At 46.2% G+C, this 26,007-nt stretch overlaps 1 protein-coding gene across 2 annotated transcripts in view; it reads right to left on the reverse strand.

The window, feature by feature from the left end:
• The window catches only part of JPH2 (junctophilin 2), a 64,294-nt gene extending 43,600 nt beyond the window's left edge, over positions 1–20,694 (reverse strand). For both annotated transcript variants that reach the window (XM_084645484.1, XM_084645485.1), the window contains exons 1-2: positions 19,616–20,694; positions 5,174–5,957 (exon numbers count right to left, since the gene is read on the reverse strand). In XM_084645484.1, coding sequence (XP_084501610.1) covers positions 5,174–5,957; positions 19,616–19,994 — 1,163 coding nt within the window. In that variant the 5' untranslated portion in view covers positions 19,995–20,694. The remainder of the gene's footprint in view (positions 1–5,173; positions 5,958–19,615) is intronic.
• Positions 20,695–26,007: the final 5,313 nt, after the last annotated feature.

Here is a 26,007-nt window from a genome sequence, read left to right on the forward strand (position 1 = left end):
ATTTTGATCCCCCAGCTTCACTACCCTAGAATTTGTGCATTAAAGAAACTATTTTACCACCCTGAAGCCACCTTCCCATTTCTGCTAAATTCCAATGTCACTTCCTTCGTAGTCCACAAATTTCATCCCTTAATTTGCAGAGCCATATGTTCCCCCTTCATAACATCAGCACATTTACCCAGGCTTCCCCCAGTTTGCCTCACTGGCAAATGCCCTGCCATACACCCAGATGAGGTGGCTGCTGGTGGTTTCTTCCCTATACAGGCAAGGGGCCAACTCCCGTTTCATCACATGCAGCTTTGTTGTCAGTGCAGCTATCCTGTTAGAGTCATGAGAATGTTCTTTTCCCAGGACATGCCAAGGTCTCCTACTTCAGCAGGTGGTCACAGTAGGCATTAGGATGGAGGATTTTGGTCAGGGTGTTATAGGTCACTACTGGCTGTATAGGGAGGTTTCCCCAGGGACCGAGAGTCTCTGGGTAGCTCTGATTGGAGATGAGGGATTGGAAATTCTCTTAATACTGAAAACAATTCCTGTCTCTAGAATGGTTTAGGGATGCACTCCAGGAGGGGATTGTCTAGGTCACCCAAACACTGCGTAAGGTCCCTTCAGTGGTGTGGAGTCACTAGTGGGACACAGAAAGGGAAAGGGAGTTGGGACAGGGCTGTAGCAAGAAGCCAGCACTAGCCCTGGCCCTGACAGGTCTCCAAATGAGGGAGGATAGTCCAGTTGATAGGGAGCTAGCCTAGAACTTGGCAGACCTGCATTCAAGTCCCTGCTCCCACAGACTTCCTGGGTGACTTTGGGCAAGTCACTTAGTCTCTCTGGGCCCCAGTTCCCCGTCTGTAAAATGGGGATCATAGCACTGCCTTGCCTCACAGGAATGCTGTGAAGATAAACACACTAGGAATTATGAGGTGCTCAGCTGCTGTGGTGATGGGGGCCACATAGGCTATGTTTACACTGCAATTAAAAACCCATAGCGGGCCTGTGCCAGGTGACTGGAGCTTGGACTAAGAGGCTGTGTAACTGTAGTGTAGACATTCGGACTCAGGCTCTTGAACCCTGCGAGGTGGGAGGGTGCCAGAGCTCAGGCTGCAACCTGAGCCCACGTTTCTGAATGTCTACATCAGTTAAACAGCCCCTTAGCCCAAGCCCCGCGAACTTGAGTCAGCTAGCATGGGCCAGCCATGGGTGCCAAACTGCAGTGTAGACATACCCATAAATACCTTAGCTAGAGAGATAGCTCCAGCTGCGAGAGTGCCCAGAAGCCCCGTGGCAAAACTGATGAGAGGGAAAACACGCTATGGTTAGAAGAAGGTGAATGATTATCTAGCACTTTATAAATATTAGTCACCTAGTTCTCACGCCCTCAGAAAGATATTAGACTCATTTTACAGGTGGGGAGACTGAGGCAGGGAGCAAGTGGCTTGCCCAATGTCACAGAGAAAGTCAGTGGCAGGGCTAGAGCTCAAGAGTTTCTCCAGTCAACACTCTGAGCATTAGATTTACTCTAGTCCTTAGAGCTGAGATTAAAGGAGGGGGAAGGGACACATTAACAAAAAAGACACTGTGAGTAGGGATGCTAACCCCTTACGAAGCAAAGGCAGCAATTATGGCCCCAAAGGTAAAAATTCACTGAAACTGTGACTTGACTGTGAAATGAACAGAAGACAAAGCTCTGCTCACCCCTTTCCTAAGTCACTACCCGCTCCTCGTCTGCGCCCCCACATCCTGGCTGGATCACCTGCAGGGCCAGTCCTCCCCTTGCAGCTGCTCGAACACAAATTTGCAAACAGAACTCCTTGCAGGCAGGCGTTGGAAGCCAGAGCAGCGCTCTCAGTATCGGGTCAGGCTCCCTGAGCTGACTGTCACAAGGGCAAACCTAGGCACTGCAGGAGTGAGGCTGGCACTGCCTGGCACAGACTACGGCAGCACACGAACCTTGACACACATTTGGTTTTAGGTAGGCACCCAGCTGGAGAACCAGTGAAGCATGCTCAGAGATAACCTATCCACTGTCTCACCATGCACGAGAGAGGAGGACTCATTAAGGAAAAGGGTTGTAATGCCTTATTTCCTCTGACTCAAAAGTTCCCTTAATAGGAAATGGTTTCCAAGCTGTACTAGAGAGGATGCCGGCCCCTGTGAGAGCAGTGGACGCATTCCAACCCCTGATGGAAAACACTACAGAGTCTCCTTTGGATTTGAAGTGTAAATCGTGTCTACTAAAAAGGGCCTTATATAAACTGACCAGTGCTTGGGGATCAGCTTTGCTTCTCTAACAGCATTATTTATGGCCTTGCTGCTCTTTGAATATGCCTTTTCCAGTACATTACAAAGTCACGCAGGAACAAAGAGAGCACCAGGCCCGTCCAGATGATGTAACAGGGAGCGCCTTGTGCCAAGACGAACATGGCCCAGTGCCGCTTGCGAACTCAGGCAGCAGCACGGATCTGTTATTTTGATCATCACTGTCTCCACCAAGACACTCTATTGAAACTTGCCGATATTTTTCTGACAGCCTCTGCACTAACTGAGCTCGCTAAAAGCAGCCAAACTCAACATTCGCTCAGGAGCCTTGGTTCAAAACTTTGAGCTGAAATAGTATCGGGCAAAGTATCTGCCTGGCTTCCAAGGGATTTTGATGGTTTTTAAATGGAGGCATCATGCTGTATTTCACCAGGTGGATGGTATTCCCCGCACCTGCCTGGCAATGAGGCAAAGTCTTCAAAAAATCATCTCCTGAGAAACTGAACAAAGTTAAAAGGGACAAGTCAAGAAAGAACCACAAGCCACATCCAGGCCGAACTCCCATTGACTTCAATAGCCGTTTGCCTGGGTAAGGAGTAAGTGCAAATCTAGTGCCAGATCCTGCCACCCACACTCACACTGAATAGTACATTACTCATGCCACTGAAATCAAACTGGTAACATACAAAAGGAACAGCTTGGGTTTTTTAAATATATAAGGCCAAATCCTTTGGTCCTTATTCATGGCTAGATTCCATCACCATCACTCACGCTGAAATCAGAGGGACACCACCAAAGTAAGCTACTACTTAGCATAAGGGTGGCAGAACCTATCCCTCAGTAAAGACCTAAGCACCTGGCCCTGTATATTTTAATAAAAACCTCCTATTCTACATTGCCAATAACTCTTTTGATCATTAAAGCTGAACAAACTTTCAAAAATCTAAATGCACTTTTTCACCACTGCTGCTGGCTCCCTTGCACTTCACTCTGCTTGTCAGGTGAAACTAGATGGGTCAATTCCATCTTCTATTTATAGCCCATTTCACTTTGCATCTCTTCTCTGCTTTTGGTGGCATCCTGTTATGTTTGGGTCTCTAACAGTACAGGAAGAAAGATCAATTAAAAAAACCCCAGTTATTTTAAATGTGTGCCAATATTTCTATTCTCTGAGGTTTTGCAAGCCCCATCTTTTTCTTTTTTAATACAAACCTAAGTTTACGGCCTGAGCTACTAGCCAGTGTTGCTTTAAGCAAAGAGTCAGAAGCATTGACGGACAACCTGCAGCCATTTGACAAAATATTCTTAGTGCATAGGCAAAGCAGAGAGAACCTAACCAAAGTATTTCATATCATTACTTTCCAAAGTATCTTAAAGCGGTCTGAGCTGCGAGAACAGTTTCCAAGCTGTCAGTAGCAGAGTCTAGTTGACTTCTGCCTCATGGCACATGAATCCTAGTAAATCATTCAAAAACCTGAGTGAATGCAAATAGGTCACTGGAGCAGGTCCCCGGCCTCTGGAGTGGTGCACGGACTAGCAGTGAAACTCATTGCACCAATCTGCCATCTCCCACTATTCAGTATGGTTCCCAACTCAGGGACCTGCCTCCTGAGTGGTGAAATCCAGGCAGAACCTGGCTTTAGCCCTTGACTTTGTTTTGCTTGCTAAAATTAGGTTGTGACAACAACCTTGTTCCCCCAAATCACTACATGCCCTGCACCCTTGTGGCACTGTGTGAGGGGAAGGAGTGGAAACCAGGGTACAGCACACACTTCTCAGGAAATGCTGCGATGTTCTGTTTGTAGCCCAATGTGACCAAGATGCGACTATGTGCCCAGCAGATGGAAAGCCCTCATGAGAAGACCACCAGCAGCTGCTGCACTATTGTTCATTATAGACCCCATATCCTGCAATGACGCTACTGTAAGACGGAATGTTTCTGTAGTGGTGGTTTTGTTGTTGGGTTTTTCTCTTAATGAAGGAGGTGTCACCCAGATGCCATACTGTCCCTATGCAGAAGGCTGTCCTGATTTATTGTAGCCAGAACAGACTATTTTTCATTCTGCCCTAGTAATAAAAAATCCACCTGCTCCAATGTGTTTCACTGGGGACTAAAGGTTCCTCCCTACGTTGTTATCTCCAAACATTTCTATAAATGCTTAAGAGTATTGGCATCTATTAAGGTGTTGATGTTTCACACAGTGGACCAGATTCTCAGCTGGCATTGTCTCACTGGATGTCAACAGAGCCATGCGAATTTACACCAGCTAAAGAGCTGGCCCAGCCACCCCATCTTTTCCTGTCCTGTTGAGGTTAGTGTTAGTGGCTTGGTAGCCTTTCCCAATCCCCTAGGTCTGGCCTCTGTTAGATTTGCGGGGTGGGAACAGAGAAACCTGAAAGGCTCATGGGACCTAAGTAACTGAGCTGCGAGATGCTCAGACCATGGCCAATCTTTCTTCCTCGCCCCCCAAGTCTGTCCCATCAGCTGCAAGGGTTTTAACTGATCAGTGCAAGCAACTGTATGCAGCAGAGAAGAAGCATGGTTCAGCGGTTAGAGCATTAGTCCAAGACCCTGGAGTTATGGGTTCAAGTCCCTCCTCTACCACAGACTTTCCTGTGTGACCTTGGGCAAGCCACTTAGTGTCTCAGCTCTTCATCTGTGAAATGGGGATAACAGCGGCCCCCTAACCCACAGGGGTGTAGTGAAGATACCCAGATAGTGAGGTGCTAGATCCTACAGTAATGGGAGCCAAACAGACGCCGAAGATAGCTTGGCTGCATGCTCCAACATATCGCTCAGCTGCAGGGAGCTCTGCTCTGTGAAAAGCAGGATTCCTAGCTACTCTTCTATAAAACTGCAAACAAACAACACAATCAGTAATGAAACCTGGTGTGCCTTTGTTAGAGCTGGAGCTCCTACCTGGAGGCTGCAATCTCAGCCTTCTGCCGGGCGATGGCTGCAGCCCTCTGAGCCCCTTCCATGCTCCTGTCCACTTTTTGCCTGATCTTGGAGCTCTTCAGTGGTATCACCCTCTTCTTCATGCCTTTGATCAGGATGTTCTGCCGGTATTTGCCTTCCTCCTTCTTGCCATCTGGCAGGGTGGTGCAGCCATAGCCATGCCGCACGTTGTCCAGCCACTCGCCCTCGTACTTCAGGCCGCTTGACCTCTCGCTCACCCCGAAGCCCGAGCGCTTGTCGTTCTTCCACTCGCCCATGTAGGACTCCGTGGTGGTGGCGTCGATGTCGGACTCGAAGGGCAGGAACTCCTCCCCTTCCGCCCCTTCGCCCAAGCTGACGGTGGAGGTGGCATCGCTGGCAGCAGAGCTGATGCCGCTCTCGCTCTTGAGGAAGCTGACTCGGCTCTTCTGGCTGGCCAGGGAGGTTTTGGACTCCGATTTCTTTAGCTTCCCCAGCAGAGAGCCCCGTCTGAAGAGGCCCCCTTTCTTCGGCTTGCTGGCTCCAGCATTCGCATACAGACTGAGGGCAAAGCCTCCCCGAGTGATAGTGGGTGACATGAGGATGCTTTCTGGGCTGCCCGCCGGCGAGTCCTGCTGTGGCAAGGTGCCGTTGCTGTGCTCACTACGGAGGGAAGACAGAGAGGTTCGGAGAGGGGAGCGGACCACAGACGCCATGCCGTATGGGACACTCTGACGGACGCCGTATCCATGGCGCATGCCATTGGTGAACTGGCCCTGGTACGTTCCTACAGGCAAGAACAAGGACCTCATTAAGCACGGCACTTATTTTTCAAACCGATGCCTCAATACAAAGAACAAGCACAGCAAATCAAACCACCGCATGACATAACGGCTGCCTCATGCCTGGGGACCAGCTGCTGCCCTCTGCTGGGAGGGAAAGCTCAGAGCTGCACAAGTGATTATCAGTTTGCAAATGTCACAGCCCCTAGAGGCAGGCGGCCTGGAGAACAGATGCAAGCCATATTCCCTGCCCTGACACACAGCGGGTGTTCTCCATTAGCTCACCTAATTCTGCTCTAATTACACCAGTTGTAAACCCAAAATCACTCTAATGCACACACTCTGGATTTACATGAGCGTGACTGGGAACAGAATCTGGCCCCAACATTTCTGGAATTTTAGGTTGTGTGTTCTGCACCTGATGGCTGATTGCCATGGTATTTGTTCTCTGTGTGTGCACAGTCAGCGATGTAAACAGTTCTTCTCTAGCATCATGACAGCCCCTTCCAGTCCACTTCCTTGCTCCGCTCTTGGAGATTCACATTATTGTCCACCACTAATACTGCATATGGTGAAAATGGCTAATGTTGTACACAGTGAACGTGATCTCCCCAGGGACCATCCACACATTGGGCTGTCTAGCAGAGATGGGAAGTTAACTGAAGATTGGGAAGAAGGATGATCTTGTGGCCTATTTTCGGCTCCTCCTGTGAGTCCCTGGGCAAGTCACTCAGCCTGAGTTCCTCATCTGAATAACAGAGATAACGACACCCTCCTACTTCACAGGGGTGTTGAGGGGCTAAATACATTAAAAGATTGTGAGGTGCTCAGATACTAATATGGCTGGGCCCAAAGAAGCATCTAGATAGACCAAAGCTGTCCTCAAAACGCTAGAGAGACTCTAGGAGACAAGTCTAAAAGTGTCTGTCTTGGAGAGCAATTCCTGCAAACTTGAATACGCTGCCCTTCACTGTTCCCAGAACAAAGCCCATAACCTATTGTCTCCGAGCTTTAGGGATAGGTAGAAAAGAGAGGCAGCCACACCTCAGAGGCCCTCCAGCACTGACCCAAGTTTGGGATGTTTGCAGGACACCCTCTCCCTTCCCCTCACCCCTTTGAAGGATTTGCATTACACTAAGCTTCCTTCTGGCTAAGGAGAGCTCAGGGTGACCCCCTCAGCATCCCCATGTGGAAGGGGACAGAACGGGGCTCATCAAAAGTTACACCAAGGGCTGCCTTCCCAGTCAGGAGTGAGCAGGCTGCCTCCCTAGCACTCCCAGCTTCTACTGGCCTGGGAGGCCAGCTTCCCAAAAGCAGCTCTCTGCTTGGCAGTGCCAGGTGATTAGAGGCCTGACCCAAAGCTTATTGAAATCACACTCCCATTAGTTTCAGTGGGCTTTGGATCAAGTTGCTAGGAGCTCTTACTGGACAACCATGGAGGCCCTTACTTGTGGTCCCTTCATTTACAAAGGTCTGGATACATTCAACCCAAAATGATTCCGCTGGGGAGTTAAAATGTCCCTCCTGCCCGCCAGTTTGCCTCCAGCCATTTGAAAAGATGCCCTCTGCTGTGCAGAGTTCAAAAGGCTGCCGTGAGCCACCCATTCAGAGCAGAACTGACTTAGCAATTCATCAGCAGGTGGGTCTGCGGTGGTGGGAACACAGTGTGGACTGCAGCCGCCCCTCACTCATTACCTCAGTGTGGAGTCAAACTGCCCCTTGGGCAAGCTACTGTCATCGAATCATAGGAATGTAGGGCTGGAAGTGATCTCAAGAGATCACTAGTCCATCCCCACACACTGAGGCAGGGTATACCTAGCCCCTCGTTGGCAGGTGTTTGTCTAACCTGTTCTTCAAAACCTCCAGGGTTGGGGATTCCACAGTCTAGGTATCCTGTTCCAGAGCTTACCTATCCTTATAGTTAGAACGTTTTTCTAACGTCCAACCTAAATCACCCTTGCAGCGAACTAAGCCAATTTACTTCTCGGGCTGCCCTCGGCAGATATGAAGAACAACTGATCACCATCCTCTTTGAAAAGACCTTTTCTATATCTGAAGACTGTTACGTCCCCCAGTCAACCTTCTCTTCTCTAGACTTTGGGGAAGTCTCTTCAGCTCCTGTGCCACAGTTCCCTGGGATGTGAGTGAAGTTTAATTTCCTAATGTCAAGATCCACCCTCGGAAGGGCACTAGAGAAGGGTAGCATGGGCTACAGGGAAAACCTTTGCTTTTTGTGTTGGGGCAGGAATATCATTGTGGAGCCTCAATACAGAGCGATCGGAAAGAAGCAGTTTCACTGCTGTGGCTGCTTTGGAGGTTTCCCAAGGGGGAGCCTGTTTCCTGCCCGCTCAATACCCCAGAATGCTAATTCTACTCACACCAGAATCCCTCTCTCCCTGGATTTCCCTTACTCTGTTGATACGGTTGCCTCAGTAACTGGCAAACCACCAAAGACAAAAGCAGCATTCAGCTCTGCCTCCAGCCATTGCTGAGAGTCCGGAATGGGCCATCCCCATCTGAAATCTGCAGACCACAGCGCAGACCACGGACCCCTGCACCACGCTGCCCTCGGTCAGCCGATGAAAGGTGCTAATGCAGTGCCGATGTTAAATACCATTGCAAAGCATGACCACTCGCCCCTCCTAAGGGCTCAGTTTCTCACGGGCAAATGGCCAGCTGTGCAGGGGACATTTTTATGGGCATCTGTTCTAAATGGGCCGCTTTCTATTAAATTGGGACAAGATACAGTGTCAGTGATTTACTGGCAGGTGGCAGAGTACGGTCACCCTTAGAGAAGCAAACCCTACGCAGAGAAGGACACAGAAAGCATCCTCCCTGCCACAACGTCAGTTACTGCATGATCCTCTGCAGACCATGGAACCAGTGCTTAATTAACTAGCATCAGGTGAGGCTGATGACAGCATGTGTGTCAATTCCATTAACTTTCCCTCCCTCCCCTCTCCAGCTCTCACCCAAAGGGAAGGATCAGCCAAGTTCCAAGAAATTAAATTCCACAATCTAGTCGTCAAACCCAAGATGGTCCTGCCCAGGAGATGGTTTCTGATTCCTTCTTTGGCAATAATGGGAGTGAACATTTTACAGTCTCCCTGGCCAGTTCTGCCAAATAATCTTTACTCTCAAGATGCTGGTTTCATTGAAATCCTCTTTAAATCGGTCAGCAGGGTGTCAACTTACACACTCCAACAGGGAACAGAAGACGTGCCCAGGTGCAGCAGCAGCCACGAATCCCTCCCCACCATGTGCCTCTCTCCAGCTATCTACGTTCTCACATTGTACTCCTCAGCACAGTGCCTGAACACCTCAACCCTGAGCTAGGAGAACTACAGATGGTGGGAAAAGGGGAATCTAATCTTCACTTAGCATTTGCTTTCTCTGTTGAGGCAGCTAAACAAAGGGTTCAGTTAGAACTAAGAGTTGGGGTGTGAAGTGGCCACCTGCCGAATGGAAACAACCTACCATGGCAAAATTCTCTTCATGGTTTGGAGAAACTGCTTTAGAAAAGAGACAGCATGGTCTAGTGGGTACGGCATGGATTGGGAGTCAAGAGACCTGGTTTCCATTCCCTGCTTGGCCACTCACCAGCTGCGGGGCTTGGGCACATAATTTGACCCCTTCTCTGACCCTCTGTAAAATGGTGACAATGATCCTTTATCAAGTTTTATTACTCATCTATAAATAAGTTCACATTCTGTGTATGGATGGCCCTGGAACTCAACTGCTTTGTCTCTGCTTGTGCTGGGGTTGCAGCCTGAAAGCAGAGCTGACACATAATATGGAATGACATTAGAGACCTTTCTGTAGGACATTAGTGACCTTCAGCCTCTTTCAATGCCTTAAGGATAGAAGACTCCATTCAATATTGGTTCAATATTAACTAACTTAAAACTGAATTCTAGCAAGTCTCTGAGGCCCAGAGAGTTTAAGCGACTCACCCAAGGTCACACAGTGAGTCTGTGGCAGAGGCACAACATGAACGCCACTGACGAGATCCCCTGATGTCTACAACTTGCTCTGACCACTAGGCAATGCCACCTCCCAGCCATGTTCTGTAAGCACCTGTGCACACTGGAGGGGCGAGATTTTTAAGCACCCAATTAGGTGCCCATCTCCTACTGACTGTCAATGTGTGCCTAACTCCTATAGGCACTTTTGAAAATCCCACTCTGGGTCTTTAAGTGTGTTCACTGAATCACTTTAGAGCTGGTTTAGAATGGTTCAGCCTGCTCGATTTACATATAGATCAGCCGGCCCGTGATTCTACAGTCAGTTTAAGCTGGTTTTGACACTGACCACTCTTCCCAGCCCACTCTTGTTAAAAACGAATTTGTTTCAAACAGTTAAGCTCACACGGCTAAATGCCCCACGTAGACGGTGCCTGAGCACAAACCCCAGACCGAGCAGGCAGAGAAGATGAGGCACTGAAAGCCCTTGACTGAGCTCACAGCACGTTTCTGGACAAACAGGGATTCCCTGTAAAGTGCCCGGACTCAGCTTTGTGTTTTTCCATGTCACTTCCCAAGCCATGATTTATAGCCTCTCTCAGAGCTTTCACCCTCTTACCCAGCAAAAGCCATAAAACAAACTCCAGGGCCTGGCTGGGCAGCTGCTGAGAGGAGTTAGAAAGCCTGAGGTGGCCACCGCTGTGTAGCACTGAATAATGAAGTCAGTGAGCAGCAGAAAGACAACTTATTCCTGCACCAGCCTGCCTGTCACACAGCAAAGGACAGCATATGGAAACAGTCAAGGAGATAGGGATGCCCCTAGCCCCTTCCTAGCAAGATCCCCGATCAGTGCAAAGGGAGCAAGGAGGGGCAAGGAAAAAGCCAGGGGCGGGAGTGTTGACCAGATGGAATCAATGTTAGTGTCAACCTTTATTCACAGCTCACTAACCTGCTCAGAGACACAATTCTCCTCGCATTTACACTAGTGATTTCATTGTAGTCAATTTTCAGAGTAACAGCCGTGTTAGTCTGTATTCGCAAAAAGAAAAGGAGTACTTGTGGCACCTTAGAGACTAACCAATTTATTTGAGCATGAGCTTTCGCGAGCTACAGCTCACTTCATCGGATGCATCCAATGAAGTGAGCTGTAGCTCACGAAAGCTCATGCTCAAATAAATTGGTTAGTCTCTAAGGTGCCACAAGTACTCCTTTTCTTATTGTAGTCAATGGAATGGTGCATCCGATGAAGTGAGCTGTAGCTCACGAAAGCTCATGCTCTAATAAATTTGTTAGTCTCTAAGGTGCCACAAGTCCTCCTTTTCTATTTAATGGAATTACAGTGGCATAAAAGCAATGTCATAGGAGGAGGATGCCCAGCAGTTAGCCCAGGGCACACAGAAAAGGAGATGCGGTCAACCACGAGTAGGGGTGAAAGGGATACAGCACTGAGTCACCTAGCGACCTTGTTACTTACCTCGCTGTAAATAACCACCTTTGTGTCTGTGAAAACAAAGCCAACATGGACCTACCTAACACCTATGTAAAGGCCAGTCTGGGTATTCGCCAAATGTGTGTTCCAGGCTAACGTTAGGGTCAGCCTATGGTAAAAGCCACAAACACCTGGAGCCTGGCAATCAATTAACAGGGTATAAAACTATAGTGAAGACAAGCCCTAAAAAAGAGGCAATGTCTGAACTAGGGGGGAAAAGTTTGTAATTTGAACCCATGATAACCAGCATGGAAAAATCTTAGTGTAGACAAGATAAGTATAGTTTTAACATATGTTAGTGGGGCTCCTCTTTAGGGTTTAAGCTGACAAGCTAATGTGCCAGAACTACAACTGCCTTGTCAACATTAGGATTTTAACACATATAAGCTACTCTGGGTTAAAAATGCACCCATCTTTTATTTTCCTAGTGTAGACATGTGCAGAGTGTGCAGACAGGGTTTTGTCCTGGTTTAACTAAATTGGTTTAAAAACATACCTTGCACTAAATTGCAGCAAATTTGTACAGAGCCACGCCCTTAGCTAATTAGTATGCGTAAAGCCTTTTAAATTCCCTGGATAAAAGGAGCTGTAAAATGGAAATGTGTAACTATTTATTCTGCATCATTAATATATGTGGGATTAGAACCAAGTGCAAATCTGCCATCTTCCACTTTGTGAAGATCAAAGCTGGTTGCAGACTTTTTAAAAGTTTAAAAAATTAACTCCAAATATGGGTGGGTTGGTGGTGGGGGTGCGGAAAATGTGTGTACATTTTTTCCTAGATATTTTCCCCCTATTCTGGCCAGCTTTAGTGGACATCCACATTCAGAAATAGCAATATGTCTGCACTCCCCACAGCAACAGCTTTCCTCCGAGGAAATCACAATATGACCCCCCTGCCTGGGCTCAGGCTGAGCCGACCAGGTTAGACATTTTAATGGGAAAACTTCCTCTCCTCTTCCTTCACCTTGCAAAAAAATAATCAAATACACTTTTTTTTTTTATGGTCACAACAACAGGTCCCGGCCTCTGAAATCTCCCAGTTGCTTTCCCCCCAAATCAGAGACAATAGAAGAAAACTGCAGCAGTTTGGAGACCCCTGAAAATGTGACTCTTGTCCCTGATGGGGCAAAAGCCTTGAGTAATCTCATTAAAGTCAGAAGCTTGGTGCTGGTAACCAGGGATTTAGAGCCGGCAACAGCTCAAAAAACCCTAAAAGTCTTCAAAGCAGTTTTGAAAAATTCTGCTTAATGGCACAATCTTCTTGGTATGAAAAATTGTCCAGAGTTGGAACAGTAGTTTCTTCAGGGGCAGAGGGGAAAGGAATAGAGACCTGAGCTGGAAATTACATCTGAATAAAGGCTGATGCAGTCAGCCTGGCCTCTTTCCTCAGATCCACAGATTTGTGTGAATGTGGTTTGTCTCATTCCACATCACAGAATGGGCATTCCTCTCTCCACTACTCCCTTGAGAAATACAACTGTTCACAGGACCAAGGGTGGCTGCAGGAGAGGGGCAATTAAAGGAGACACACAGCTGTGTTCTGTCCAGCCTGGCTAAAAACACCCACTCAACACTGAGCTGGAGAGAAAGCAACGGCCCTCTCCTGCCAAGGCCCATCAGGACAAGCCCAATGATGCAAAGCAGGGAAAGGAATGTACAGAGGCAAGTGGGAGTGGGTAAACAGAATCATATTTTCTTTAGTTCTTCTTAACAGCTTGTGAACCTAAATAAGGGTACTGGCCAGAATGAGAGCTGGTGTGGACAGCTACTGAAGTCTCCACCAGCAGAGCTTCACCAATGCATCTTAACCCTGACATACAGTAACTCCTGCTACTCCAGTCGTGAGCCCCACACAGAACCACCCTGACCCACAGCTACCCCAGCTACTGCAGCCCTGGGCCCCAAAATCTCAGCCAACATGCAGTGTGTTTTGTGATGTGGAAAACCCTGTATTTAGGACTAGGATGGACCACAGCCTCGCTTTCCCCCACGACTTAAGTCAAAGCTGGAACACACAGATCGGCAGAGGTGAAAGGCCAAAATGTTAATTTGCAGAGTCACTCAATCGTTAGCAGGGCCAGGGCAGAGGGCTGATAGATGAAGTAACAGGGTGGATGGGGAGATGTGTAGATTGGAAAGAAAAACAACAAAAAGCCAAAAATACCCCTTTATGTCATCATCAGTGGAAAGCTTTGCTGTTTTTTTAATGACAAGAAATCCTATGAAATGCCCACCTCCTCTCTTACCCAAAAGATACCATACCTGGCTCTTAGTAACACCTGTTAGACACATATGGGAGTCTGGCTGGTTTCTGTGTTTTTGCTGTGATTTCTAGAGATTTCTGGATCTGCTCCTAAATGGAGTTGACCCTTTCTATTTATATACACACAAGATGGGAAGGATCAAGTTGCAGAGCAGATTAATCATTGTCTCTAAAGACCTCAGTCTCAATCACTCTGATTCACAAATGGATTGTGTGTGCCCTCTGCTTAGGTCAGATAATATATCACACCTTCCATAAGTAGCTGTGGTCAATTTAATACAGAGACAGGATGATCCACAGGTCATTGAATGGGCTCAAAGGCCAGTGCTGAAATTTGAGTGTCATATAGTGTATCTCACTTCATGAACCAGGGTCCATTCTTCAGGAAACACCACCCTCTTCCCTTTCCACACTGGGCATAAGGTGTAAGTTAAAAAAACTCTCACTGTAGTTTTAAAGAGCTTACTTGCCAGCTTACTGGCAACAGCCAAAATAGTATCCTTAATTCTAACAGTCGTAAAGTTTCATGCACAGATACCATGATGATGGACATATTGGAAGTACTTAGTGTCATGGACAGACAGATTAAATAGATCCACAAGTAAAACAAACTAATGAAAACTTAGTGCTTGCTGTTAGAACAAAAGTCACCTGAGGGAGGTTTGATTTAAGACAGTGCATAACTAAAAAGCATCAATGTTAGGGCCAAATTCAGCGTTGGTAAAGCTCCACTGGAAAGACAACATGGGCTAGTGGACAGGAAATTGGACCCTGAATTGGGAGACTGGAAGTCTGTTCCCACCTCTGCTACTGACTTGCTGCATGACCCTGGGTGAATCACTTATCCTCAGTTAAATGGTGATGCTTTCTTTGTAAAGCACTTTAAGATGTATGGAGCAACTGTACTTTATAAGCCCTGTTATTGTTATTTTGGGGTCAATGAAGTTACACTCGGGCTGAGTTTTGCCCAAACTTCCAAGTCCCTTAGCGGTCTCTGAGGACTGCAGCTCAGAATCAGTAGGAAGTGTGAAGAATTCCATATACATTTGCTATCTGTTGTCTGCACTTGGCAATAGGCAGAACTAGCAGAAAAATCATGGTTACTGCCTCAGCTCTACAGAAATCCTCCTCTAAGCTTCAGTCCCCTCTCAGCTTGATTATTGCTGCTAATTCCCTCTTTGATGGCTTCTGCATGGCTCAGGTGCTCAGACTCCAGAATATGCACAGCCCCGCTGCTGCTCACCATCTGGTACACACAAACAAGCATGGCTTCGTCACTCCTCTCCTTGGTTCCCTTTCCAGGTTCCAGAAAATTGCCTTCTCTGTTTTTAAAACTCTGCACAGACTCACCTTGGCCAACCCATGGACCTTCTCTCTTTCCTTCTCCAGCCTCCTCCCATCACTTCTCTAAGCGCTCTATTTCACCACTGTTGGTGCAAGAACCTTCTTCTCTGCAGCTCCTATCAGCTGCAACAGCCTTTCTGTACCTCTTCACCTCACTTGAGTCTTCAGCTCATTTCACAGCTCACCTGAAACTCGCCTCATTGTTTCTTTTCACCTCTCCCCCTGGTCTTATGACAACTGAATTTAATTGTTTCCCCCTGAGATGAATTTACACCAGTGCTTTCTCCCAGCTCCCCAAAAACAGTCCTGCACTATTTAACACTGTTTTCAGGCCACAGCTTGAACACAAGACATTTTTAAAAGTTATACAATCATTGTATTGCAAAACAGGGATTGAAGACCAGATGTTTACATTACAGCTTTTTCTGTGTGGTTTAGTATGATCAAACAAACACCCAGAGCCCCTCCAGACACCCCCCATGTCTTTCTTGCACAAAAAATGATGGGGCTTGCAAATAAGGTCAAAGACTGAAGCTCAAGCAATCATTTACACAATCCTCTAACGTGCTTACCTCATTCACACACGGGGCATTCCCAATCCTAGATCACCTTCTCCTTTACCTATAATGCACTATTCTCTTAAAGGGCTCCAGTCGCACACTTTATCAACAGAACTATATCATGAGGCTTTGAGTTAACCACATTTAAAAAAACCCAAACATACATGTTCTAATGTGTTACAATACATTAGGTAGCATGGTCCCTAATGAGTCTGGGTTCTGCTTTAATGTTGTACCAGACCCAATGAGTGTAAGTGACACTACGCCTGGGGAAATTCTGTGCTACTGTGCACACACAGAATTCATGTCCCCCGCAGGTCTTTTCACCGCAGAAAATGGATTCTGCTGGGGAGGCACTGCAATTACACCTTTCATTTAGCAGAGGGCAATTGGCTCAGGTCTGGAGCAGCCAGCTACAGAAAGGGAGGGGTCGGAGGCTGTGTGCCTCAAAGCACCCTGCCCATGGGCCCAGGTGAGGAGGCACAGATATGGGGGGAATGGGCAGAATGGGTTGCACAGGGATCCTGGGGAGTCACACAGACTGCGGTTCAGAAGGGTTACTGGGGGGAGACTGGTGTGGGGACACAAGAGCTAATGGGGTGATAGCATTGACCCCGGGGTTGAATAGGCGTGGGGGTGCAGGACCACATGGGGACAGGGAGGAGGAGGTGGCTGAGTGGGGATGCAGGGATAGGAGCAGATGTGCCTGACTGAATGGGAGACGCTAGGGGGTCAGCCAGGATCTGCATGGGAGAGGCTCCCCACCAACTCCCTAACAATCCCTTTGCCTCCCTCCGCTCCCCAAAAAAACCCTGTTCCACACTTCTCCCACCCACACCCAACAACCCTCCAGGTTCACTCCCAGAATCCTTCCCAGCAATTACTTGCCTCTCCCTCCGCTCCTCCATTACCCCCGACTCCCCCAAGCCTTTGAACTGCTTCTGAGGGGAAATCCATTTCTGTATTGTAGTATACATGAATTATTACTCAAAGATCTGTATTAATATGCCCAGTAAGGGATCTATTTGTCAAAAAACATTTCCTGAATCTTTTTTGTTGTCTGTACTGTTACAGACATACTTGCTGACAGGTATTTTGAAATAAATAACCAAAATAATTGAAACTGGCGTGATTACATTGTGTTATTTTGACAAATAAAATATGCAGAATTTTAAAATATTGTGCTCAGAATTAATTTTTTGGCTCAGAACTCCCCCAGGAGTAAAAGTGAGCACTATTGCCAACAGAGGGGCCACAGTTTAGATGACACACAACATTCAAGTTCTGACTCATGGCAGAGGAAACCACTATAGTGGTGGATTTTTGTTTTGTTTTGGGGGCAGGAGTGGGGAAGAGTTCACCCTGCGGCAGTTAAACTCCAATTTTTGTGCCAATATTTTGCCTGCCCAGATGTCCCTTTTCTGTAGTGCTAATGTGTGCTATTGAATATCTGCACCATCACATCCCAAAGGTAGCTGCATTTTACTGGTGGATGAAGCAACTGCTGCATATGCTTTAAGACAGTTTGACATCCTTCAGAATTAAAGGTGTTATAGAAATGAAAGATATTAGCTGGATAACAGCTGTTTGAGTGTGTCATAACACTAAACATATACATACCTTACAAATGACCTAAAGATCCTCATGTCAATCGTTCCATTCATTACAAACACATAGTTTAGCCCCTATCCTCTATTATCACGGTATAGTAAACTGCTTTGGACTATTTAACAAATCACACAGCCTGAAGATAGAAGAAGAATGAAGTTTAAAGAACTGGACAAATGAAATTGGTCATCTCTAATCTGCAACTTTAACTGCAACTTCATGTGCCATAAGTGTAAGAACCTCAGCACTTGCTTAAAGTTAGGCATGTGCTTAAGTAACTTGCTGAATAAGGGCACATTAAAGCAAAGCCCCGGAAAGCCAATACTGTAGCTTGAACTCTCCTATTATTTGAAGGGGTTCTCACAACAAAATTTTTTTCTCACCAACAAAACTCTTGCTGGTGGCCACTCTGACAAATTTTCCTAAAATGCTTAATTAACTTTAGTAAAAAACAAATAAATATGCACATTTATGTGTCCAAATAATTGTAATTTATTTATGTAGGGTTTTTTGCAGACTCAATAATAAAAATAATGGACACTTGTCTCTAGTCTTTACTGGACTGAAACAGAATAGAAACTCAAATAAGGTGCTTCGCATGTTTTGCTTTTTGGTTGATTTTTTTTTTTTTTTTTAGACTAGCTAGCAAGTAAGTCTGCTACTGTGAAAAGTAATATTTGTAAATAGTATTTTCACAGCAGACTTACTTAGCCCCAGCAAGCTGGGTGACAAATTAAGCCCAGAATGGGAAGGTGGGGAGGGAGACCAGGGGTGATGTGGGGGCTTGAGGTGGCAGCAGGGGTTGGGGCAATGGAGGGCGGGAGTGAGCCCGCTGCATGGCTGGAGACTGGAAGAGGCAGGAGAGGCTAGAGTGACATGTGGGGGGTGAGCCTGGGACCGGATCTCTGGGTCCGGAACCCGAAGCCCTGCGGCTGGGGGCCGGAGTCTTATGCCGCACGACCAGAGACTACCACCCACCACGCCAGGGCTGAAGCTCAACCAGCATCACCCCGGGAAGATGGAGAACTCACACAGGTTACCTGATCCTACAGTGGTTGTGGCTTCAGAAGGGGGCATGGACCAGCACCTGCTGTCGACACTGGGGGAGGGATTGCTGCTTTGCCGCTCCCCCAGTCAACACCCAGGAGGCTGTGGCTGCAGCTGAGAAACGCTGTAAATGTGATATGCTTTTTTATTATGAAGAGATACATTTCTCAAATTATTTTTCTTTGTAAATAATTGGCATTGTGGGTCCTGAATAATAATAAAGTGCAATCCTCAGGAATATATCCGCGAATACTCCCTTCCCCGCAAATCACCCTCTTGATTAGCCATACAAAACATGGCAGCACGCACTGTTACACTATTGAAGAGTTGCAGAATTATTTGCACAGGATTCCTGTGATGTTGCATTACGATTATTTATTAGTTTCAGACGCTTCCCACCTCGTCTAATTAAATTTTTTCTTTACCGTTCAGAGCATTTGCAAAATGTCTGACAAATACTTGTATACTGAGTGCCTTTGTGCATGAACATGGGCTGAGATTTTTCAAAGAAGTCTAGGGGATTTATACTAGTGGAAGATAGGTGACTCAATTCTCCAGACAGCTTTGATAAACATTCAGGTTGAGTTTTAGTCATACACAAGTTCAGTGCATTCATGCAATTTGGTATTTAGTAAATAGACACAGAGCATTAAAATGCTGTAGATTATACAGTGATGTATAAGGCAAAAACAAGCACAACTTTCTTTGCCCAATGAGAATTAATTCTTGTCACTTTATAATTTGCTGTAGCCATGGGCCCAAAATTCTTCAATCAGACGTCCCATAATATAATCCAGTCTTTCACTAGCCTCACGCTATAGAAAATAAAGTTTGGAGGAAACATCTATAATCAAGACATTTGAGGAGGTTTTTCACATAGAAAGCATAGTCATGCAGAAGCTTTACAATTATTTGAGGTCTCTCTCACTTTTCTGGTGTACGGAAAAGGAAATGTATGTAGATTACTGAATGTTGCAATTTTCCAAGGGGCAGCCAGACTGCAGAAATTAGGACCTAACTGCGAGTAGATAAAAAGGTGTCACACACAAAGCTCGCTCACACACAGAAATGTATAAAACTATATGGTGGAGGTAGAATGTTCGAGTAAAGTGCCTTGATTTCTCTGCCCCAGCTTTTGCTGTTGGTGATCTGAATTGAACTCCGGTTTCAGAGTAACAGCCGTGTTAGTCTGTATTCGCAAAAAGAAAAGGAGTACTTGTGGCACCTTAGAGACTAACCAATTTATTTGAGCATGAGCTTTCGTGAGCTACAGCTCACAATTGAACTCCCTCGCTCCTGGGATGATTTACAGCCTCTGGATTTACAGGTCAAACATCATGTTGCTCACTGACCTGACCCCAACTGGCCCCTCCGGTGTCACCCTTACCTCCATCTGCGTAAGTCTCGGTGCCATAACCATCCTGCAGCCCATTATTCCAGGTGCCTTCATACTTTGCTCCACTGCTCATGCTCTGCCTTGTCCCATACCGTCCTTTAAAGCCATGGGTCCATTCGCCTTTGTAAAGCCACCGTCCTTTAGTCTCGATCCCCAAACCGTGCCTCTTGCCTTGAGACCAGTAGCCTTCATAGGTGTTGCCACTGGGCCACGTGTATATGCCCACCACTTCAAAACCATAGTTCCACGAGCCTGAGTACTCCCCTTGGCCCTTGGGACCAGTGCAGATGCCATGGCCATGGGCTTTCCCCCCTTCCCAGCCCCCACAATATGCTCCTCCATCATCAAAATCAAACCTTCCTCCACTCATGGTGCCATCCAAGCTCAGCAAGCCAGGATCTCCACTTTGCTCCTACGTTCCTCTCTTTCTTTCTCTTTCCTTCCTACTTAGCTGGACTGTTTTTCATAAGCAAAAGTTTGGGGAGTTTAAAATGTTGCCACATTTCCAAATTAAAAATGCTCAAAGCAAGGTGCTGACCCAAGGAGATGATTGCCTTGTGCTGCCCAGCCAGAGGACAGAGGGAGGGAGGGATTTGGGAAGGGATCCTGTCTTGGAGAAGTATTGGGGGTGAGGACACTGCAAATTGCACCGTGAACACCACAGGGACCTCTCTGCAACCCAGCACCCACCTGCCACCTAGGGGACCGGACAATCAAGTAAGGGCCATGCTGTGGGACTGAGGCAGATTGGGAGGGGAGGGATAAAACTCAGTTGCAAGACCTGACTCGTATCTCTGCAGCCTTTGCATTGCCCTGACGGTACATTGGGGAAGCGTCTGGCCCCTTTAAGAGGCTCTCCAGGAAAGGGCGGGGGGGCCCCGGGCTTCTCTGGGGGGGTCCCCCTTTCTTGATCATACCCGCCCCCCGGCTCCTGCTGCTGCTCCGGCTGCCTGCAGAGTCCCTCCCTCCTCAGAGTCCCATTATGTGTGTCTCTCTCTCTCCTCTGCTGCCCCTTCCCTCTTCCCTCTCTCCTCCTCCTGCGGTAGAAAGGTCAGCGCTGCCCTAACAAGGCCATCGGATCCCAGGAGCTGCTCCCAAAATAAACCCCCACAGGCCCAGCCCCTGCTCCAGGGGCCTTTTATGAAGGAGGAACGAGACACCCCCCTGCCTGGGCAGGAATCCAGAAAAGACGAGGGGAGGGGAGAAGCTGGGAAAGTAAGTAAGTGCCTGCTTAAAAATAGACCCTGGGAAGCAGCTAGGGGAGGTGTGCATGTGAGGGGGGAGAGCTTCTCCTGCTCAGTTACTTTGGCATTTTTCCTCCATTGCACAGAGATCTGCTCAGTGGCTGGGGCATGTTTCCTGATGGGGGGAGGAGGGGAGGGGAGAGTAGGGGGAACCAGAGGCAGAAAGTGGACAGATGACTGGGGGTCTGCTCTCAGAACACAGTCATTCCACAACAATGGCTAGGACCAGAGGTGGGGAAGCAAAGGGTGAATGGCAAAGGGCCAAGATGTCCCCCCCAAAGTCAGTTCTGAGTTCCCAGCTGCTGCTGTCCTGCTTCCAGCCTTATGAGGAGCAGAAACGACCCAGCCAAGACAAAAAGCTCATATAAAGCTAATGTTTCTAAGGCAACGCTGTCCCCCCCATGCATCTGCAAACTGCTCCCACGCCTTCCCCGCTCACTGAAGCGAAAGGATAACAGCTTTCTAAGTATCCACTTCCCTCCACTACGTCTTTCCAGCACAGTTAGAGAGCAAGATCAGAGACTCAGACCAGTCCCACAAGCCTTAGGATAGAAGTCAGCCTTACTCGACTTCCGGCTGCCTCTCCTGCTAAGCTGGACACAGTAGGACCTTTACCATCCGCAGGGACGTGGCTCAGGTCTCTGTTACCTGACAATTTCACCCATCCGCAAAATCTTTGTTCCCTAGTAACACCATTCCTTTCACCAAAATTTCTGACCGTTACATGAATGCGGCAGAGGCCACATTGACCAGGCAGTTTAGTGTTTAGGTGACAAAAACTTTTGGGAATAAGATGAAGTATGCTGCATGAAGCACTAAAATTTTAAATTAAAGCCCATTTATTCACTCACAGGCAGTATCAAGGACAGGGGGGCGAAAGGAAGACAAGAATATACACATTAAAGTGAAACCCCAAGAAAGGTTTTGAGTTACAAACATTATTTGAAATCATGCTCATCTCCATCACTCCTGCCAAGAGGAATCAGTTGCCCTGCTGAAAATCCAGGGTCTTGTCACCAATAGTACAGGTGTAATTGAGCACTGCACTTTCCCATTTTCATGCTGTGATGCGTAGTATGAGCCAGGCTTATCTTAAGCCTGGTCTGCATTGAATCAATCTAGTTTATTCAAGCCACTAGTGTAGATGTGTTTAAACCAGTTTTGCTTACATGTGTAATTTACAGAAATAAACTAAACAGATTTAAGCAAAGTTTAAAGCAATTGAGGTGGATCTAGACTGGGAGGATTTGCATATTTTTAGATCAATTTTAAATCGCTTTAGCTAGCCACTACATGTTTCCAATATAGACAAGCCCTCAATGAACAAGCAACTGTAAATGCATGCAAAGCATCCGCTGAAATCCACTTCCCTGGTCAGCTGAGACCAAGTTTGCACAGAAGATGCATTCATCTCCAAAGAGAGGTTGCTGGCAGCTTCAATGTTCCCTGTCTACTTCAGAGGGGCCACAGGACCTACTTTAAAAAAAAAATCAAATCTCTGGAGGTATTTCACCTTAGGGTCTGCTTTTATTTATTTATTTTTATAGTCAGTCAACAGGTTTGCTACTCCAAAAGCTTTACAAGCAGTGGCTCTGCCTGGTAGGTGGCGTGAGCACTGCTTATTTGCATTGTGCTTGGAAAAGACAGAACTAAACTACAGAGCCGCATACAGATGCTGTGGTACGGGCACATAACTCCCACCTTCAAATACAAGACTGGTGAGTACACAGGAAAGAGAGGGGGGACGTTACCCCAGCATGTCCCACTGATCCAAATCTTTCCCTCCTTCAACCTGTCCCATACTCTAAGACGACGCTTAGCAAGGCCATAAAAGTATGATGTGCTATTTAGTGACCACCATATTACTAGGAGCAGGTGCTTATCCCAAAGGAAACAATGGCAGCTACGGAGCTAACCTGTGTTACTGCTGGCACATTATGCACCCCTAGTAAGAGGTAAAGTATTGAGATAGGAACTCTGGAGTTCCAAGTCCAGCTCTGCCACTGATTTGTTGTATGGGTCCAGGCACGCTGCAAAATCTTGTCTCATCTGTAAAATTAAGACAACCCATTGCATGGTTGTACAGGGCTTTACAACTGATGCTATCATTAGGGGCTTCAGTTTTTAGAACTGCAAAAGTACATGCTACATGGTGCCTAAATGCAGCTCCACATGCAAATACACCTACCCATTGGGCATGCACGCACGACAAAGTTAAGCCCAACAGTCACTTAGGCTAACCGTGTTCTTCCCTTACCCAGCCACTCAGGTTCTCAGAGAGGTCATTCAAACAAAAAGGGAACTAGCGACAAAATTCTATTCTACAGAGTTTCTTATATTGCACTTATCACCATAGTATCTAAGCATCATATCTGAGGCTCAGAAATGCCAGGTGCAGAACTGTCAACCCCAAGCATTCAAACATCATGAGTTAGACCTCAAGTTATAAGATTGGCTTAAAAAGAAGATTCTAAAATAGTTAAGTGTTGGGATCTTTCACTATCTTCTGGTTTGAGCCCTTAGGGTACAGACAGGTCACATTCTCAACTCACTCTGCTCTGAGGGGTAGATTTTTTTATTTTTATTTTTTAAATGAGAACTGAGAATTTCATGTAGTCACTTTACTCAAGGTGCTGGGACTTTAAAACAAAATATTGCAAGACTTGTGATAAAACTGAAAAGATTAACACTGAAGTGTCTTCAAGTACATCTCATGCTGTTCTAGAAGACAGGAATAATAAACTCTGATCTGGTTTATCATCACCAATGATGTTAATGTCTTAAAAACAGGCCAAGTTCAAGACCATGAAAGTTATTACAAACTGCAGCACTGTTCCACAACAAAACTGTAATGAAAATTATGTTCAAATGTATATTTTAAGCACCACTTGGCTATAGGACTCCTAAATGACTGAACTGATGCACGACTTAGGAAGTTTAAGGTAAGTATCAGTCAGCCAGTGGGTCTATATTGTCAGGGAGTAAAGATGTCACCTTTACATGGAGTAAAGGTGACATCTAGTGGCCAGACATGGATTACCAACTTGTTTGGATGCTTCTCCTTCCCTAACCATCAACAGTACATACCCAAGTATTGTACAATTTTCCTTTAGGGTCCCTACTAGATATTGACTTGTACTCCAGGATTCACTCTCCGTAAAATTCAGAACAAAGTAATTGACTGTACCAAGTCCACCACACTGCACTTCATGTATTGCAAAACAGGGCAAACAAAATATAAATCCTTACCCCTAAGTCTATGGGACTCCCATGAGAAAACAAAATAGTGGAATGGTAACTGGGCCCTCCTCCCTATGAAAGGTATTACTCCCATTCCCCAGATGTAATATCTACTGTATGAATTAGAAGTGAGCAATGCAATGAGTTGGTACTGGCATTATATATATATATATATATATATATATATATATACACACACATATACACACATACACACACAGGCATATTATATATATATTAGGAAAAAATCCAAAAGAGTGAGCAATTGGGGATAAAATGAAATTTTCAGAGTTTACAATTCTAGTTCTATTCCTGCAGCAGACAACCACACACAAGGAAATGGAGTTACTTCACATTCAGATACATGTGACTAATCTTATTAAGTTATCTGAATGCAGGGAAATTGAAGGGGAAAATGGACCCAGCACAGCCTGCCTATTTAGGACTTCTGACATTAAGAAATGCTAGGTAGTTTGGGGTCATCAATTCGGTCTTAATTGTGAGGCCACTTCACTAGGATAGATTATAACACTGATAGACAATGACTATCCTGTGCCATTAAGCCATATCAAGCTGCAGATAATGGAGCAGGGATGACATTCTTAATAACCAGAGGTGCTAATGGAATTTAGCATGGAAGGGTTTCTCCTAAATTATTTCTTGTCTCTCACACAAGGCACAAAACTGTAAAAGCATCAGCACATGATAACACTGGTTCATACCCTTCCCCCCAAGGGCTAGTTTCAGTACCTGGCAGTATACTCCCTTGTACCTGTCCACTGCTAAACCTAGAACAGGAGACAGCTGTTGGTGCTGCTTTGATATGATCACATGCAGATTTGAGCTGCAGCTGCTCTTCTGTGCAGGGAGATACGCACTACAGGCAGTGGAGAACCGTACATGGATCCATCAGCACTCTGCCTCACGACAAGACAAGGATCACACTACCAATATTTTTATGTTTTAGTAAATGGATTGCCAGAAGGAAGGGAAAAGGAGAACACATGGATGCAGTAGGAAGGCCCAAGATGTCCCGGCTTGGCAATTGACCAAGCATTAATTAAATTGAGACATAATAGACCTGCAGGCTTAAACTATGTCAAAACTATGTCTCAAACGGCTGGTCTACACTGCCACTTAAGTCGAAGTAAGTTACGTTGCTCAGGGGTAAAAAAAAAAAAATCACCCCCAAATGACACAGCTTACATTGACCGAACGTGGTGTCTACACCACACTATGTCGGTGAGAGATGCTCTCCCGCCAACTTACCTTCTGCCTCTTGGAAAGTGGAGTACTGAAGTAGACAGGAGAGCGCTCTGCCATTGATTTATTGTGTCTTTACCAGATCTGCTAAATGTACACTGCTGCATCAATCACAGCAATGCCTATTTAGCATACCAGTGTAGACAAGCCCTCAGAAATGAGCAATTGCAGGGAGGACAAATTTGGGTATTTTTGTCTAACTACAATCAGGATTACAGTGGGGGAAGGATGTGCAGACAAAAGCACACTGAAGAAGTTGGCAAATGCTGTTTGGTCTTTTGATGTATTTTTATAAAAAACAAACTGCAAAGGAGTCAACTCACCTCATCAACTGTTTTTCCTTTGCCTATTGATGAGGAACAATTACATTCAAGATACAAAGCCATCTATTTCTGCTGCAGCAGACAAAGGTAGAAGATCTGATTACCTGAATTATTTCTCTGATTAGGTAGCCTAATGTGGTAATACCTCTTGCAAGGTTAATACTAGAATCTGATAATATACTAACTTGGAGAATAGGAGAGCTGTGAAGAAAGGAAAAGGGAAGAAAAGGTCAGTCTGAAGAAAAAGTTTATCCTACTAGAAACAAAGCTGCTCTTTAATCATAAACAAGCAACACTGATTGCACCTCCCACC

Source organism: Lepidochelys olivacea (genome assembly GCF_965140295.1).
Source record: "Lepidochelys olivacea isolate rLepOli2 genome assembly, chromosome: 13".
NCBI lineage: Eukaryota > Metazoa > Chordata > Testudines > Cheloniidae > Lepidochelys > Lepidochelys olivacea.